The following is a 16,982-nucleotide window of genomic DNA, read 5'->3' on the forward strand; positions in this document are numbered from 1 at the left end:
GAATCTTCCTGTTAATGTTAAAAACTGTACCAATAGAAGCTGAACTCTTGGTTCATCAAGAAAGCCAAAAAGGGGTTCAGGACGAATAGCTTTACGAATAGATATAAAGTCTCTTTTTCAATCTTGTCAGTTTTTCAGAGTGGCCTGCTGCCATTCCCCTTTAATGGCTCCTGGTCTGGTGTGCAAATTAGCCAGCATGATAGGTTAAGAAGTAGCTGTGCAAACTGTTATGTTGTGGAATTTTGGTAGGTTGTGTGTTAAATTTTTCTGCTCTTCGCACACTGTTTCCATGCTCCCACAGTTTTTTATCTGGTGGTTCCGCGTTGTGGTGCGGAAAAGTTCTCCGAAGAAAACGGACGTGGGCGCACCGGGGCGGGTCTTATGTGACCTCGCTGACGTCACGTACGCGGACAACGCCTGGGCGTAGTCGCGTGATGTCGCCCCGCCCCATGCGCGCAGGGATGCTGTGGCAGAAAGTTTCCGGATACAGTCTCACGCTTGGGGATAAGTGGTGTAAAATGTGAATGCGGTGGGTGGAATTGAGACAGCAGAGTGGCAGTTGGTACTATAGGAGTAGGCTGTGCCTTGTACTTCTGCAGGAACTGAATTTGGAATAAATCCTGAAGATATTGAGAGAAGTGTCTTCATAGCTGCAATGCTGCACAAGATTGGCGACGAGCTGGACACTCATGCCCTGAACACACGTTGCGCGTAATAAAACTGCAGACTTTCTCAGCAGATTACCATTGCCAATGAAGGCAGATACTAGTAGTAAGTTGAATGATTGTTTGGTAGCAGTGTTGTTTGCTGGCAAATTACAAGGTATAAAGGTGGATGTATGGGACACTGAGCTAGAACAGGATGAGATTTTGTCGAAAGTGAAGGTTAGTATCATTGATGGAAGGCCTTGTAAAATTACCTAAAAAATGTATTGCAGGCCTTCTGGAAAGTAAGGATGAACTATCTGTGGGATTTTTTTTTTTATTAAGGTGTGGACGTTTAGTTCGCCCAGGCAGTTTACGTGGCAGAGTTATAACCTTATGTTACGAGGACCATCTTGGTACTATGAAGACAAAGAACAGGGTTAAACAATAAGTTTTTATATTTATTTTATTTTTCATATTAACCCCTTCCATGCTGCGCAGATTCCGCCGCTGTGCTGACGGAATCTTGCGCGGGCGTGGTCATGACGGAACGGTTCCGTCATGAGCACAGCTCAACCGTGGCTCATGACGGAACCGTTCCGTCATGAGCACCGAAGGGGTTAAGTATGAATATCCCTCATTCTTCGGCTCCTTCTTAACGTTCAATATCACGGTCAATATAAATTGTGAGACTGTGAAGAAGGGCTGCAAGTAATTTAACAATCCCATGTTATGCATTTTTTACTTTAACGGTTTGCTATTTTAGCGATATATTTTATATGTATTGTGCATTAAAAGTTTTTTTCCCAATGCAATCAATATGGCTGTGTTATCGCTGCAATACTTTGCGGGTGACTTGTATTGTATGGTAAAAATACGTGTCTGTTTTCTAGTTTTATTGTAGGAGCAATACACGTGACACAACATGGTGGTGATTTAAATAACTTTGAAAACTTTATTTCCTTGCTGGTGAACAAAATGGCAGAAAAATGGCAAAATGTGTACAGCAATAACCGGCAAATAAAATAATTTGTAAGGAAGACACGGCGTCGTCATCCTTGTTTTACGAGGAGTTGGTGCAATATATATATATAGATAGATAGATATAGATATAAATATATTATCTACTGGCGATAGTTAGGACCGTGTTTCCATAGGAAATCTGAAAATTCTATTTTGAATAACTTTGGCACCGGTTGACGAATCCTCGCGAAATTTTCAAAACTAATGGGACGCTCCGCTCAGCTCCTACCCTGAAAGTCTCGGGGTGATTCGTCAAGCGGGGGCCGAGAAAAAAGGGGGGTCCCAAAACGTGTTTTCCCCATGCATTTTCCCATAGGACCTTTAGTCGAAGGTACAGCCCGAACGGCTGAACAGAATTACTTGAAATTTGGCAGAGAGGTAGTCCTCAGGTCAGGCATGTGCCTTTTGCATGTATGGAGTCAATCTGTTTAGTATTTCCTGAGAAAATTGCAGTTAAAGCACATAAATATCTATAGCCGCGCACCGTGCGCACACCCTAACGTGCGCGAGCGTAATTCTGATTGGTGGTTACATGTCAGTCAACGTCCGAATCGGTCAAAATCAGGAAGTGTTGGCCGCCATTTTGTTTGTTGTGGGTGCGAGAGTGAAAAAGAGAGGTGGAGAACGTCAAAAGGGGGCAGGGTAGAGAGTTCCTGACCCCCTAGCCTTTGTCAGGGGGTCCCTATAACAGAGCCATACCGCCTGTATGTATCTATTTCTTCCTGGCAGAGTGTACTATTAACGACATCGGTCCCGATCTGCGGGCCGTTTTTTTCACAGCTGCCTTCACTGCTATTTGGCGGCCCAAAAAGACCACAGCCATTAACCATCAACCATATCCTGAGCGGCTTATATTACAGAGCCTTACCGCCAGTATGTATTTATTTCTTCCTGGCATAGTGTACTATTAACGACTTCGGTCCCGATTTGCGGGCCGTTTTTTTCACAGCTGCCTACACTGCTATTTGGCGGCCAAAAAGACCACAGCCAGTTACCATTAACCTTATCCTGAGCAGCTGTTTTTAACAGAGCCATACCACCTGTATGTATTTATTTCTTCCTGGCACAGTGTACTATTAACGACATCGGTCCCGATTTACGGGCCGTTTTTTCACAGCTGTCTTCACTGCTATTTGGCGAAGCTGACGAGGCCTGACCTGGAACTAGGGAGGGTAGGCACAGCGTTGTTGTGTTTTTCGGCATACTCACCCTCATAGTACATGTGGCTTTAAGAGCACAGCAGATCACTTATGATCACACTCATGAGTCAAGATTAATGACATTTGGACACCTCTCCCATATGCACACTAGTCACACCATAGACCCGCGATGTCACTTCTTAGTGAGCATTCTTGCCACCTAGTCTAGCCTTACACATGGACCACTTGACCACCACTTATTCTAGTTTTAAGCATTCCAGGGACATTCTTGCCCCTCTCCATCCACTTGCATGCTTGTGTCTGGTTAGGTTCCCCACCGAGGCACTTTCCGACACACCAGCATGCAGAGATATACTATCCACATGACATTAGACTGTTATTAACGGCCTTGGAATGTGTTCTCTTCCCCTTTTCTCCCCCTATGTGTGCTTTTTGTCTCCTCTATAGGCCGTAACAAGGGACACGATAGACGACGTGTCTCCTATCTCTTGCTTTGCAACTACTTTCCTACAATTAGGACTCATGGGTTTATAGGGTGTCTCTTTCCCGACTCCCATTTGACATACCTTACTCTTTTGGTCCTGATGAAGCGCCCCCAGATCCACTAGGGACTATCTATGGCGCGAAACATGTCGACCCCCTGACACACTCACTTTAGTCACTACACGGGTGAGAGAAGAGGGATTGTATTTGTTCCTTTTCCCCTCTCACACAGGCAACTGAGATTGCTTCTCCATCCCCGTGATATATTTTACCTGGACCCCGAGGACACCCTCAATAAATTGCAAGTGTCCTTGGGCTCTTTTTAGAACTCACTCACCACACCACTTACACTTAGCCCCACACACCCCCATGCACAAATGCGGCAAACTCCTTGAAGATCTCCGACAAAGAGCCCCGTCAAACGGGCCCGTGAGGGACTGCAGCGCCACCCCCACGAGGAGCATAAGCCCGATGATGATGCTATACACCTGTTTGGGTGTGTGAGGGCACTTACAGATCCACATAGGAGTACCTTCACTCTTTCTCGGCACACTCTAACCATCTTGGAGACACTGCACATCCTTCTTAAGCCTAACTGGCTGTCTGAATCTCTCTTACTTTATCCTTTAGGAACTGTTACCATCAGACTGCTGTTGAAAAAACATATACATATATTTTTTTTAAATCGCGGGCTGCGTGCACGGTGCGCGCACGGTGAAAAACCTTTAAAAAAACCACAAAAAAAACATACAAAACTTAGCATTTAAAAAAACGTACAAATTCGATAAAAAAACCATAGGTTTCACACACGTTATAGTTAGGAATTAGCATTTAAAAAACCTTGCAAATTCACTTAAAAAACCATAGGTTTCACACATGTTATAGTTAGGTGGACATTTCACTCGTAAAAAACCAATGAAATTCCACCGTTATAGTTAGTTCAGATAACTATAACTCGCGCGACCGCCACTCTATCACAAGGATGATGTCATCAGTGATGTCATGAGTGATGCCACTGACCATGTCATGATTGATGTAATATGTGACGTCATGAGCAGTGGATTGCGGGCGCGCGAGTTACAGTTATCTGAACTAACTATAACGGTGGAATTTCATTGGTTTTTTACGAGTGAAATGTCCACCTAACTATAACATGTGTGAAACCTATGGTTTTATAAGTGAATATATATATATATATACATACATACAGTTTATCAGTAAACGGATTGCTAAACAAATTCATGTTTAAGTCCCCAGATAACATAATGTGGGACTCACTGTGAGTCTGTTTTAAATCAGCTATAAAAGAGCTGACGATGGGCACTGCCTTTCGCTTCTTAGACAGTGTTGGATTAATGTAGTTGTTAATTATCAGCAAAAAGGGGTGCCATTCCCCCTTCAATATTATTTTATTAGTGAGCAGCCCTAGTTCTTCAGATTTAATATATGAGTAAGTGTAATTTAACTCAGAACTTATAAACGGTGCTAATCTACCTCTGGAGCGACCTTTTTTCTTAAATGTTTAGGATGGCTACATAAATTATAGAAATCCAATCAACCTAGTGAAATATGTATTTAATGTGTCTTGTAATATTAACATTTGGTGGCTTGCAGATAATCTCTAATTTCTGGATCGCTTAATTTGCTCGATCTGCCTCCAGTATTCTAAGTGCAGAGTTTAAATATATGCAAAATAGCAGGGTGCAAAGCATCTGAAATCTTTCAATAGCAGTATTGGATGGTCAGGTCCCCTGGAAGCAAGCTCCAGTTACCTATAGACAATGGTAATGTTCTGGTCCCAGACACATCTAAACTTAGAGTTTGATATAATTTTTGTAACAGTTCTGATTCGCCCAATTTGATTGTGCGGCAGTGAATAAGTCCCTATTAACTTGTGGCTTCCTTTTATGAGGCGTCTTGCACCGCCTTCCTGGACTTCTGTGTGAGAATATGCAGATAACCACCGGAGTGATATCTTGTAACTGATTGCCCAGGGGTAGTAAAAACTGAATTGAAGGGATTTCTAATGAACTTAAATGATCAAGGGATTTTATGCTTTGTAGGAGCTTAATGATATTACCACAATTGATAATATCACAAGCCCCTCTTGTTTTATACTCAGAAACCAATACCAGCATTTTAAAAGTATTCCAGGGGAGGAGCTTGTTGGGCCGGTCTTTTAAAGTTTTTTTCTCTAGTGACTTCACTGAGGACACTGATCCACTTTGGTTGGCTCTTGCTCTAATTTAAATCTACTTGCTGCGTTGTGCTGTTTGAGTACATTTCGGACTTGTAAGCTGTAAAGGGACATGCACATCGAGGCTGTTTGTTAAATTGCTACCTGCTCTCAATGAGCATTTGTTAAGCAACTTTGTGCTTGAGGAATAAGCACCTTCCTGACTTTGTAGATTCTTGTGGTGTTTTTCCATATAATGAATTGTCCTGCAATATTTTTTACTGAAATATTTTTTTATCGTCTTTTGTTTGACCTGATTCGGTCGAATCCAGATGTATGTTAAGTTCAATAGAGAAGCCCTCTGTTTCCAATATATATCTAGTGGACTTTGGGTCAGCCTCTTACTTATGATTGCATGTTTTTTTAATCTATCTCAGCTGTATCCTTGATTCAGTGTCTATCTTCATTTCATGGTCTGGCCTGAGCGCAGCTGTCGCCAGACAATAATGAGTGTATCACTAGAAGAGGGGCTTTGGCTCCGCCCACATGTTGGGAGCCAGAAATGCATGTTTTGATTGGGTAGACATTGTGTGCATCCACAAAAACGTGCTTGCCCTCTATGCTGCTGTGATCATTTTGTTTATTTATCCAGCTGCCTAAGCTTACATTTTCAGGGGTACACACATGACATTGGAGTGCTATTAAAGTGTCTTAATTAAATAGTTAATTTATGTTCTTTATCTCTGGCAGCAGCACAAATGTGAGGAGGGCTATCATTAACCTATATGTTTTGACTGTGCAGCTATCAACTAACCTTTTACCCTACTACACCAACTGTTCTTTGTTTTCACACAAATACGTACCTATTCCCATGCTATTTACCTGTAATGTTTCACACCGTATATTATTCCTTTAAAGCCAGACCATTTGGCATTGCCAATGCTGTTGTTTTTTGTATCTCGCCCAGAAGACTTGAGCTCTCACAGCGTTCTGACTTGTTGACTTGCACGCTTCTACTGCCGCTTGCATCTAGGAAACAACCTACTTTTTGTCGTTCATGTTTTCTTGCTATCTTCCCTATCTGCTGCTTCCCTTGACATTGCTTCCAGACTTCCATTTACTTTCCTTATTGCTTCCCCTGCAACTCCCTCTCCAGCTGGTCCTCTTGCTCTCTGTTCCTTCTTGTGCTCCTCTATCCCATTTCATTTCTCCCTTCATCTGTTCCATCCCTGTCATTGCCTCCTGATCAACTCTTCTTTCTTACTCCCTCTACTCGAATTTCTCCTTCCACTCTACAGCTTTCTTTTTCTTGCACAGTATTAAATTTGCAGACGATAATCTTAAAATGGGTTTTTACCCATTTCAAGATGGTCTCCACCACAAATGAACATGCATATGCAGGTGTAGCAGGCACCAAGAAACGGGTCTGTAATATTCAAATTTGGCTGCTCTGGATGCATGTGCATCCACCGTGGGCATCTTTGAATGAGTTTGTTCCAGTATTACAAATCCATTCAAACATGGCCGCCATGGATGCACAAGTCATCTATGAATGCATTTGTAATCTTGAAATAAACACACTTAAAGATGGCATATGCACTTAGCTCTTTTGCATGGGGAAAAAGCAATTGGCAAAACCATTAGCTTTCACTGCTATGACCAAATGATTTTTCCATTATTTGTTTTTTATATCCATTTGATTTTTCCTTCCTGTATTTTGCAACACCTATTCGGAGACACTCACTAGTTTTGTGTTATCTGACTTGCTAAAATGGCAACCAAGAGCATTACTGTCCTACCAAAAGGATAAAGCAAAGGTGCAATGATTGTGCTCAGCCCTTGATACTCTGGCACAATTAGCCAAAGTTAATTTCTGTGCCTTCGAAAGCGTGTTCTTGGACAAAGTTAGGCATACGTCAGGTCTTCGGTGGTGATAGGTCCTTAGAGTTGCTGTAAAGTCAGTCAAAAGCAGTGTTGGACTGTCCTGCTGGGCTGTCTGCCACCGGCAGATGGGCCGGCGCGAAAGCACCTGTGTACGATGCATTTATATTTTGGTACAATGGGCCCTAACCGGACAAAAAATACTAGCCCACCTTTCAAGCTTGCCAATCTGGCAGTGCCAGACTGCCCTACAGGCCAGTCTATCACTGATAAAACGTTTGATTCTCCACAGCTGTATGTATTTGCTAAATGTTCCTATAGTTAGGGCTTACTCAGGTCTGTACCATTAGGAACGTTTTTTTGGGGGTTGAGTACACAGCAGCGAAGCACCAGTCAAATAAATCACTTCTGGTCCGGTAGACAGAAACAAATGTTCTGATGGCAGTATTTCTATTAATGACCATGTTTCGTATAATTCTACATACTTCAAAGTCCTTAAATCACAATCCTGAGATGCTACCACATTCAAACAATGACAGAAAATCTTGCATTGTTTCTTTTTAGCTTCCTTATTCTTTCTTTAGTGGTTTATATAAGCAAAGCAATACAGCCTTGATGCCTCTGTAAAAACAGCACAACATCCAACAAGTGTTTTGCACACATTTGCGCTTCTTCAGGGCTGTTTAGACACAGAAAATCAAATATCAAATTCAACACTTTTGGGGTTAACACTTTAAGATCCAATTAACACGAACATTAAAACATGATGTTCATTTTATATACAAAGAACACACTTTTTACATATAACCCAAGAAGCAAAGACATTCTTTATACAAGGAACCTTAAGATCATCATACATACAAAATGCACTAAAATTTTACCTTTTCCCCAGAAGCAGGAAAAATTCTTTAGGTACAGATCATATAACGGGAACCTTACAACCCACATTTGGTTGAAAAACATTATGTCCCTTTACTTTGTTATCTATATTGTTCATCACTTTTGCTAAGCTAATTTTCAAAGTCTACGTCTTTATTTCACAGATATTCTACAAGTTTGAATAAGATATATATTGACCTATTGAGTCACTCAACTTGTCATTTCATCCTCGAGCTTATCTTCTCAATCGTATTCATTTAAAATACTCTGTGATCTCAATACTGTCTAGAGCGAATGAAAAAATGAGGGGGAGTTTAAGTGAATCGTTGGTCATTCTACAGATACTATATTTTGTTATTAGGTAATTTAATAATGGTAGACCCCTACTAACATATTTTAGGCAAAATATTTTAACCAGCACCCCCATTGTCCATTACCATTTTTTTAAAGAGTTTAATAATTAATTTTAGAGAAAGTATCAAGTGGAGTCGACTTATCTTACACAATTTCAATTAAAATGCGTGTTCGCTTATATTTTTGATACCTTTTTAATCTCTAATATGGATTCTCACCTGTGGTGAAATTGTTTAACTTTATTTATTCACATATCTATTGCGGCAGTTGCTCATCTCAATGAAATGTATGGTATGTGGTATTACTGTATTCCCCTTGATACAGATCTGCAAATGAAATGAGAAATGGTTTGTGGTTTCTCTAAGAACCTAGTAAAAATTAAAACCTAGTTCTTGAATTTTTTTAAATATACTATGCGCTTCATCTGAGCCTGCTCTATATATATGGAAGGGGAGATACAGAATTCTAATCGTTTCAGTATTGTTTTTGCTAACCGCAGTCGGAACTGAGAATTACCACAACTTCTGTTGTGATCCATTTTTCTTGATGGCTGAGTCAGTTAACTCTTGTGGTTAACGCTGGGATATTTAGTTAAAGACATGAATCACCCTGTCTGTCTTCTCAAGCATGTTGTGACCAAAGAGAACAACAGTGCTATGCAATGCCCGACTTTCCACAAGTATGTTATCAACCCTGTCTTAGATATTTGCAGGATTATGCAGTTCGTCCTACGCCAATGACAAACATCCCACCCTCTTTAAGGAGCTCGTGGCCAGGGACAGGGTTTAAACTAGAATGGCATGGGGAGCAAAACAACTGTGGATTTAGGCCCAGATTTCTGGACTGGGGTGAATGTATGACATTGTTCTGCATTCTGTCCATCAATTGTTCTTTTTGCATTATTCACCCCAAGTAGGACGGGTATGCCCAGACGTGGTTCCTGTGCTCTCCATGCCACCAGAGTCGAGCTATTCTGGCTTATGAGGGGTGAAACCCCAAAACCGGTCCTGGGATGCTTGTTTCCAGTCCAGGGAGGACCTGGCCTGGCAGTTCGGGCTGAACTGTTCCCATTGGGCGCAGGATCAAGACTGATATGCACATGCCTGGGCTCAAACTGGAATAGCATGGGGAAAAAAAGATGGATTTAGGCCCAGATCTCTGTACTTGGGGGAATGCATACTATTGTTCTGCACTCTGTCCATCAATTGTTCTTTTTACAGGGTCTCTCTTGCCAAGGTACAATTCAAAATTCTAACCGTCCCTCTGGGGAGTGCTTTAGAAAATATTTAGCCTAGCGTCTTCTTACCATTGTGGTACTCTGTGCTATCGTCTTCACATCTGGTTCAAAAGGGCATCTCAGTTTCAACCCTCCCCCCCATACTACTCTATTTATAGTCCAACCCGATTAAATTGTTCTCACAGTTCTGCAGTTTCTAAGCACTGTACTTAATTGATGTTGTCATTGCCCAATTAATGTACCTTACCAAGCAAAGAGCTGCTGCAACATTACCAGCCTGCCCAACGCATCATGTACATGTGAGTGGCGGGTTGGGACACTGCTATTCCGTTTAGCTGGTAGCAACCAATCTTAATGCTCTAAAACCAGAGACCAGTTGTGATATGCTAAAATATGGCTATTCACATTGCTGAAACAGCATTCTGTTACAGCTGCTGTGATTAGCAGCCATTCAATTTATGAGTAAGTCCTTCTCTTTACCCTATTTTAACTGGCTACTTGGCACCAAATCAAAATGCAAATTAGCTGACTGCACCTATTGGGTAATGGCATTTCAAACACTTGAAGTTTTGTGTTTGGCACATGACTCCCCCTTTTTTATAGTTGTTGGGATGGGAATGTCCTCTGCATGGTATATAGTTGTATTCTCCTGCCCTAAGTGGCCAACAGCATCTATCTGGTATCCTGTTTTTTCATTATCTCCGTAACCTCACTAATCTAGCTTGTGCGCAGAGACCTTAGCCTGTTCTTTGACATGAGAGGGTACTCAACAAGTCTGTGCCCTGCAGGATCACACCAAGTGTGCCCTCGTTGTACAGACATTGAACTACTGTCCCTGTAATGGGTTTTGTACATAGAGATGTGGTGGCAGCATATAATGTTTCCTGAATCCATAGTTGAAACCAAACATTTTTCAGTGTCACTGGAGTGGGTACTCATGTAAAAATCGAACTGTATGTTCTAACTTAGGTCGTGAGTGTGTTTTACATGCATGGTTTGTATGAGTGAACCAGAGTAATGGAGACTTGTGGGATCCATTTCGGACCCCCCACTACCCAGAATTGTTCACAAGATGGAGAGAATGTTTCTTTATCAGACAGTGGAAGTGTACTGCAAGAGGACACAAGGCTCCTTTAAAAATTCAATTAGGCCTGTTACTGAGAGTAGGTTCTAATTAATGTTTTTGAAGAACTCCAATTTGACAGATGATGGGGATGAAGGATGGGACAGCAGTGTTTGTTGATCATGGTGAAAGGGACCCCTTGGGTGAGGTCAGCCTTTAGTCTTCTTTCTGATCACTCTTAAGTGTGGCTGACGACAGCCAGGTGCAGAAAGCTCACACAACGTTGTGCCGCTCCAGACTAGAGACTACCATGCTGTGAGGCACATCACTCTACACAAAATCCTTGTCTGGAGAGCTGTCTGGATTGGACACTATAAAGGAGAACCACTCAAACCATTTCTAAAAGTGCACCTCCCTTCTTCTTTGACTTGGATTACCTGTCCTGAGGCACCTAGAATCCAAATTGCTTGCTGAGAGAGGGAAGCAGCCTGCCAACCATGCAGGAGGTTTGACTGTTAAGGAGAACCGAGGTGGAGCATGACACTAGTGAGTTGGGTATGCAAACTTAGACTGCTGTAGAGAGCAATGTATATGCACTGCTGTTGGGAGGCCCCTTACTCTCAAGTGTGATTCCTGGTGGGAATCTTGAAGCTGAAGCATGACTAGAGCCAATATGCCCACTATGTGAAGCTGCTACTTGACCCAAACAGCTGTGCAAAATAAGTAAAACAGCAGCGTAATCTGAGCTGCTGTGCCTAATCGGTGAAGTTGCAGTGTTCTCTGAGATACTTAACCCAATCTGCATAGTTGCTGTGTGACCTGATCCACTGTGCCCTTATTGTGAAACCGCAGTGTGACCCAAAGCCACTGTACATGCACCCAGTTGCTGCATGACCCAGAGCTGCTGTGCAACTTGAGATATTGGTGTGCCAGAAGTCATGGTCCTCCATCCAGCATGCGAGGTTTGTGCAAGACCTCACCGTCTGCTGAGCCCACCCATGCATGTCTAAGCCTATCTGGACCTGAACATCTCAAGTGAGGCTTCACCAAGCATTTGCAGGACAAGCACTGAGAACATTCAGCACTCCACCGAACATCTGTCCTTGTCCGTAGTGGCATCAAGCAGATGCCACTTGTGTGTGTCTCGCCTTGGAGAATTGAGCTCTCACAACGTTCTGACTTGTTGACTTGTATGCTTCCACTGCTGCTTGCATCCAGGAAACTGAAGAAGACGAGAGGAACTCTAGGCTCGCACTTAGCCGGGAAGAGGCTGAGCAGGAAATTATTCAAAGAGCCAGGCAGCCACTTGAGAAGCATTGACCTGTTTAGGGACTGAAAGAGTACAGTTGAGTGAGAACAAGTGAAATGAGTTAACAAGACGCTAACAAAAGAGCACTGGGGTAATCTGCACCTGAGACTAATCACAATAAAACCAAACCCAGGGAGCGAACCGCCTAAACAATGGGGGTGGGAGAGAAGGAGTGGGGTGGGGGCAAGTTCAGACGCAGAATGAGGCGTCATCCTGCTCTAGCACCTGGACCTTAAATTACTTTTTCCACATTTCCCTATGTTTAGTATTTAGTTCCAGGTTCCATTAAAGTAATTGTCTTCTTTAAAGTCAAGCACTAGGTTGGGCATTCATTTAATATACTAATGTGTGTTTAAGTACTGAGCTTGCACAAGTCTCCCTTACCTCCCTGAGAAACCTGTGATTGCTTGCCATTGTTACCACTGAGGGTCAAGTACATCAGAGGCAAACGATCTCAACCCCACATTTGAGACTCAGTAGATCATGCTTTCCTTGTGGCCACTGAACGGGGTCGGACACTAGTCCACAAATGGGCCGATTTCTGGCACTCTTCTAAAACAAATTGTGCTCAGGAGGCAGACTAAACTAACAGGGCAGATTCATCTTGGTTACTGTTTTGGCCCAAGGTTTGGCCCACCCTAACTGTTAGTAGGTCTCATGTATAATTTGTGTAATTTGTTGACAGGGACCTCTTTGTCTAGTGTTCCATTTGGAACGCTTGAAGTAGATGCATGCAATGAGCACAATTTTTTTTCTTGTGTGTGTGTAAGGTGAAAATTTAAGAGACCTATCAAACGAAGACAAAGTGCTTTGTGTCAGTCATTTTTAAGAATTATGTAGACATATATTTCTGAAGTCAGTATTATTATAATGTTTGGCTCCTCTTCTTTTCTTAGGGAGTACAGACCAAGGGAAGAGGTCGCGTTTTTGGACAATGGCACAAAAATATTTGCTGTTACTACAAAGTCGTACATCTTTGTTCCTGAAAAGTCCATTGGGGACCCACACGTTGACATGATCAGAACTGTTAACATACCTGCAATGGTAAGAATGTGTTGTCATAGTGTGAAGCACTGTCGCTATTGAAGCTTTGGTTTGATATCAAATTACAACAATGCCTTCTAATGATTATTTGATGCAATTTACATCATCTGCAGTGGAGTCAATCCATTGTGTCCAGCTTTTCTTTTGGGAAGACAGCTACATATCTTTAGCTTTTTGTGATTGAACCACAGTGCAGTTTCTAACATAGCGAAGAATTACACCACATATATCTCGTTTGAAAGGATGGGGGTATTCCTCAACTGAAAATACAGTTTCCTTTCGAGTGGTTTGGTTACAGTGTCCCAATATGGTTCTAAACTCGGAATGTGTTTAAATTCCAAGAAGATTCCTGTCAATGAGGATGATTCGCTAGATCTCAGAGTGTTATATGCAACCATCTCCCAATACATTTCTTTTAGAATCTTTTTTAAGGGAAAACAAGCAGTGGTAGGATCCTTCCATAGCATTGTCATGCCAATTCCTACTAGGACATCTCTAATTCCGCATAGCCAGCTAATTTTATGAAAGTTGTCAGATTTTATTACGTCCATGAAGCCCACAGCATATTGTGCCAATTCTGGTGTTGTCCACAACCTGCGACAATATAACACTGGAGGTAGTTTTGCAATGTCAGATAAAGATTTCCTACCAAGATCGTAAAATAAAGGACACAATGGCGTACTTTGGAGGAGATTGGTGATACCACGTAGGAACCTGTTTTTTGATGCACTAAGTTTAGACGTGTTCTCAAACCCCCATAGTTCTACACCATAAAGAGCTGAGCTGACCACGTTCATATCATATACTTGGAGCACCGGTCCAATTAGTTTCGTAAGAGACTTTTTGTGCTCCAGGCGTAACGCTCACGACAGTTGTCGGTGCTTAAGTGTAGCCATGTCAATTTGCTGGTTACACTTTAAATCACTGAATATTTACCCCCAAATACATGAACGCTCTAACTTGTTCCAATGGTCGGTTATTCATTAAAATACCAACTTTAAAAACTCTATGTGGGTTAAAAATTATAAATTTCGTTTTCGACACATTGACTTCAAGACCACAAGCAGAGCAAAACTCTTCGAAAACTAACAGGGCTCGCTGGAGCCCACTTGGTGTCTTTGAAATTATCAATGTGTCGTCCGCGAAAATTAAAATAGGAATTTTTACTCCTGCTAAAATCGGGGCATCAGTATTCACGAGTGTCATGCAATCAACTATTCCTTTGATAAACAAAGAGAATAAGGTGGGTGCCATGACACAACCCTGGCGAACCCCTCGCTCTACTGGAAAAGGGCTGGTCACTATACCTTGGGAACCCTCGTGCAATCTCATTACAAGCGTAAGGAGTTTAATGGGCAACCCCAAATCCTGCAGCGTCACCCACAAGCTGGAACGGGGAACAAGATTGGACGCTGATTTTAATTCCACAAAGGCAGCGTATAAGCTGCCTTTACCCAGGACCACTGTCTTCCAGTGTAGTAAAACAAAACGAAAGACCTGGTCGATGGTGTTGGTATTTGCCCGAAAACCAGCCTGCAAGGGGGACAATATGCTATGTTCTTCTATCCAATCCTGGATCTTGTTAAGGGGCAGCCTCCCCAGAATCTTTTGCAACGAATCTATCAAGCTGATAGGTAGATAATTCCCTGGCAATGATTTTTCTCCTTTTTTGTATACGGGGATTATTTCAGCTCCTTTTTAGGAGTCCGGTATGGGGGCACCTTTAGCAACTGCGTTAGCCAACAACACGCTATACCTGCCCCATCTTATTTTATCATGTAAAAACACATCAGCAGGTACGCCATCTGGGCCAGGTGCGCTGTCACCAACCACTGCTTCAAGGGCTACCATAACATCATTAATGTTAAAAACCTCTTCTACATAAAACACATGGCTGGGGCCTTCCATATTTCGCTCAATTGGACTATGGGCGTATTGTGGTTTAAAATGTTTGACCCAGTCTTCCTGTGTGACATAATTTTGTGGATGTTCTGGTTACCCCCTCAGTCCCACTTTATGATCTTCCAGAATAATTTGATATTGTTCTTGGGGCTAGCCTCTTTGAGGTCCTGACATCTTTTCTCATCCCAGGAGCATTTAGCTTTATTCACGGAACTCTTGTATGCTTGCCTAGCTGCGCGTACCGTGGCAGGCTCACCACCTCTAATTGCATTCCAGAGGAAAACTCTTGCCTGCCTGCATTCCTTATTGTATCAACGGCAAAAATTCTGGTCTATTATTTTTTTGGGCTTACAGTGTTTAACAAAATAAGTTCTCAAATGCGAGAAAAATCTATCATGAGACTGCATAACAAGCTCCAATTCCACACTAATAGAGAGGATGTTTTCTAACTCTTGTAAAGCACTATCAACATCCTTGGAGATATTATCCAAGGACACAGAATGTTCAGCTATTCTTGACCATTTAAGCCGTCTCATGTCGTTAGTGGGGGCTACATCATGGGAATGCAGTTCGACCTCCCTACAGGGCAATTGGTTGTGTAAGCACCACCTTAAGGCTACACACAGGAGGTTTTGATCACTTTCGAGACGATCCCTTACATCTATGTCAACAATGGTATACCAGAATTTCAAACTCATAAGTATGTAATCTATCCTGCTTTTGCTGAGTCCATTATTAAATGTATTCGCCCCCACTCTATCTTGTGGGGTCCTAACATTTAATGCCCTTAGCCCCTTCTCTAGACAGATAGAATTAATCTGAATAACCACATCTGTCCATTTCTTTATTGGTACAAGTTCCAATTTAGGAATTCCCCACTGGGCGTCTTCTTCTTCCATGAGATGCCATTCTTCAGTAGCAAGTGGCTCGAAGGATGAATTAAAATCGCCTGCAATAATAATATTGCTATCCATTGAGTATAGATCAAGGAGGTTGTCCAATGCAGCTAAAACTTGAGACTTACCCCCTCTTGTTCCCCTCACATAAATATTATAGATAGCAACATTCTCTAGAGGGCCCATGTTTAATCTTAGCACTTAAATATTATTACTCTTAGATGGAAGTTCCTTGATGTTCATGCCTAATTCTTGGCAGACCCATATAGTAAGGCCACCAGAGGGCCGACCTTTTACTCCTTTCACTGCTGGAACATGGTAATTTAAGAAACCTTCAAAGTGTTGTGGTGTCAAGATCCACGTTTCTTGAAAACAGCAAATGTCAAAACCATCAATAAAAGCAAGCCATTCCGGAGACGTAAGTTTGGAACTAATTCCTGCGATGTTCCATGATATCATTGTGCCCCTTTTAGAAGTATGACAAGTATATGATGGTTCCTTTGGGTTCGCTAGGGGAATACTGCTAGACTCATGCTGGCACGCTATTTGGGATGGAGAAGAGAATAATATTTTTGTGGGCTTTGTATGCCCGTTATTGTCTATACAATTGGGAGTCATTAATGGGTAGCTACCCCTGGAGATTATTAGGTCATCAGTACTACCAGAATGGAATTCAGGATCGCCTGTCAGTCAATCATTGCATTCTAATGTAGAACTTCCCATCCGACCAGCACCCGGTTGCTCATGATGGCTGGCTAACTGGCGGGAACTGCCTAAACTGAATAGATAAAAAAGCAGGGGAACAAGTTTTGAATTTGAGTGCTAATAGATTTGCGGCCAACTACTCCCTCTGAAAAGTTAGCTCAATACAGTCTAAAGGATTAGTGGGGGGGTAAGCCTATGCGCCTTAGTGATGTCTTCCCTAATTACA

At 42.2% G+C, this 16,982-nt stretch overlaps 1 protein-coding gene across 1 annotated transcript in view; it reads left to right on the forward strand.

Annotated features, from left to right (window-relative positions):
* SCARB2 (scavenger receptor class B member 2) overlaps positions 1-16,982 on the forward strand; it is a 504,993-nt gene that overhangs the window by 201,997 nt on the left and 286,014 nt on the right. The window contains exon 3 of the mRNA XM_085640974.1: positions 13,106-13,253. Coding sequence (XP_085497100.1) covers positions 13,106-13,253 — 148 coding nt within the window. The remainder of the gene's footprint in view (positions 1-13,105; positions 13,254-16,982) is intronic.

The sequence above is a fragment of the Triturus cristatus genome, chromosome 2_2 (genome assembly GCF_964204655.1).
Source record: "Triturus cristatus chromosome 2_2, aTriCri1.1, whole genome shotgun sequence".
Lineage (NCBI taxonomy): Eukaryota > Metazoa > Chordata > Amphibia > Caudata > Salamandridae > Triturus > Triturus cristatus.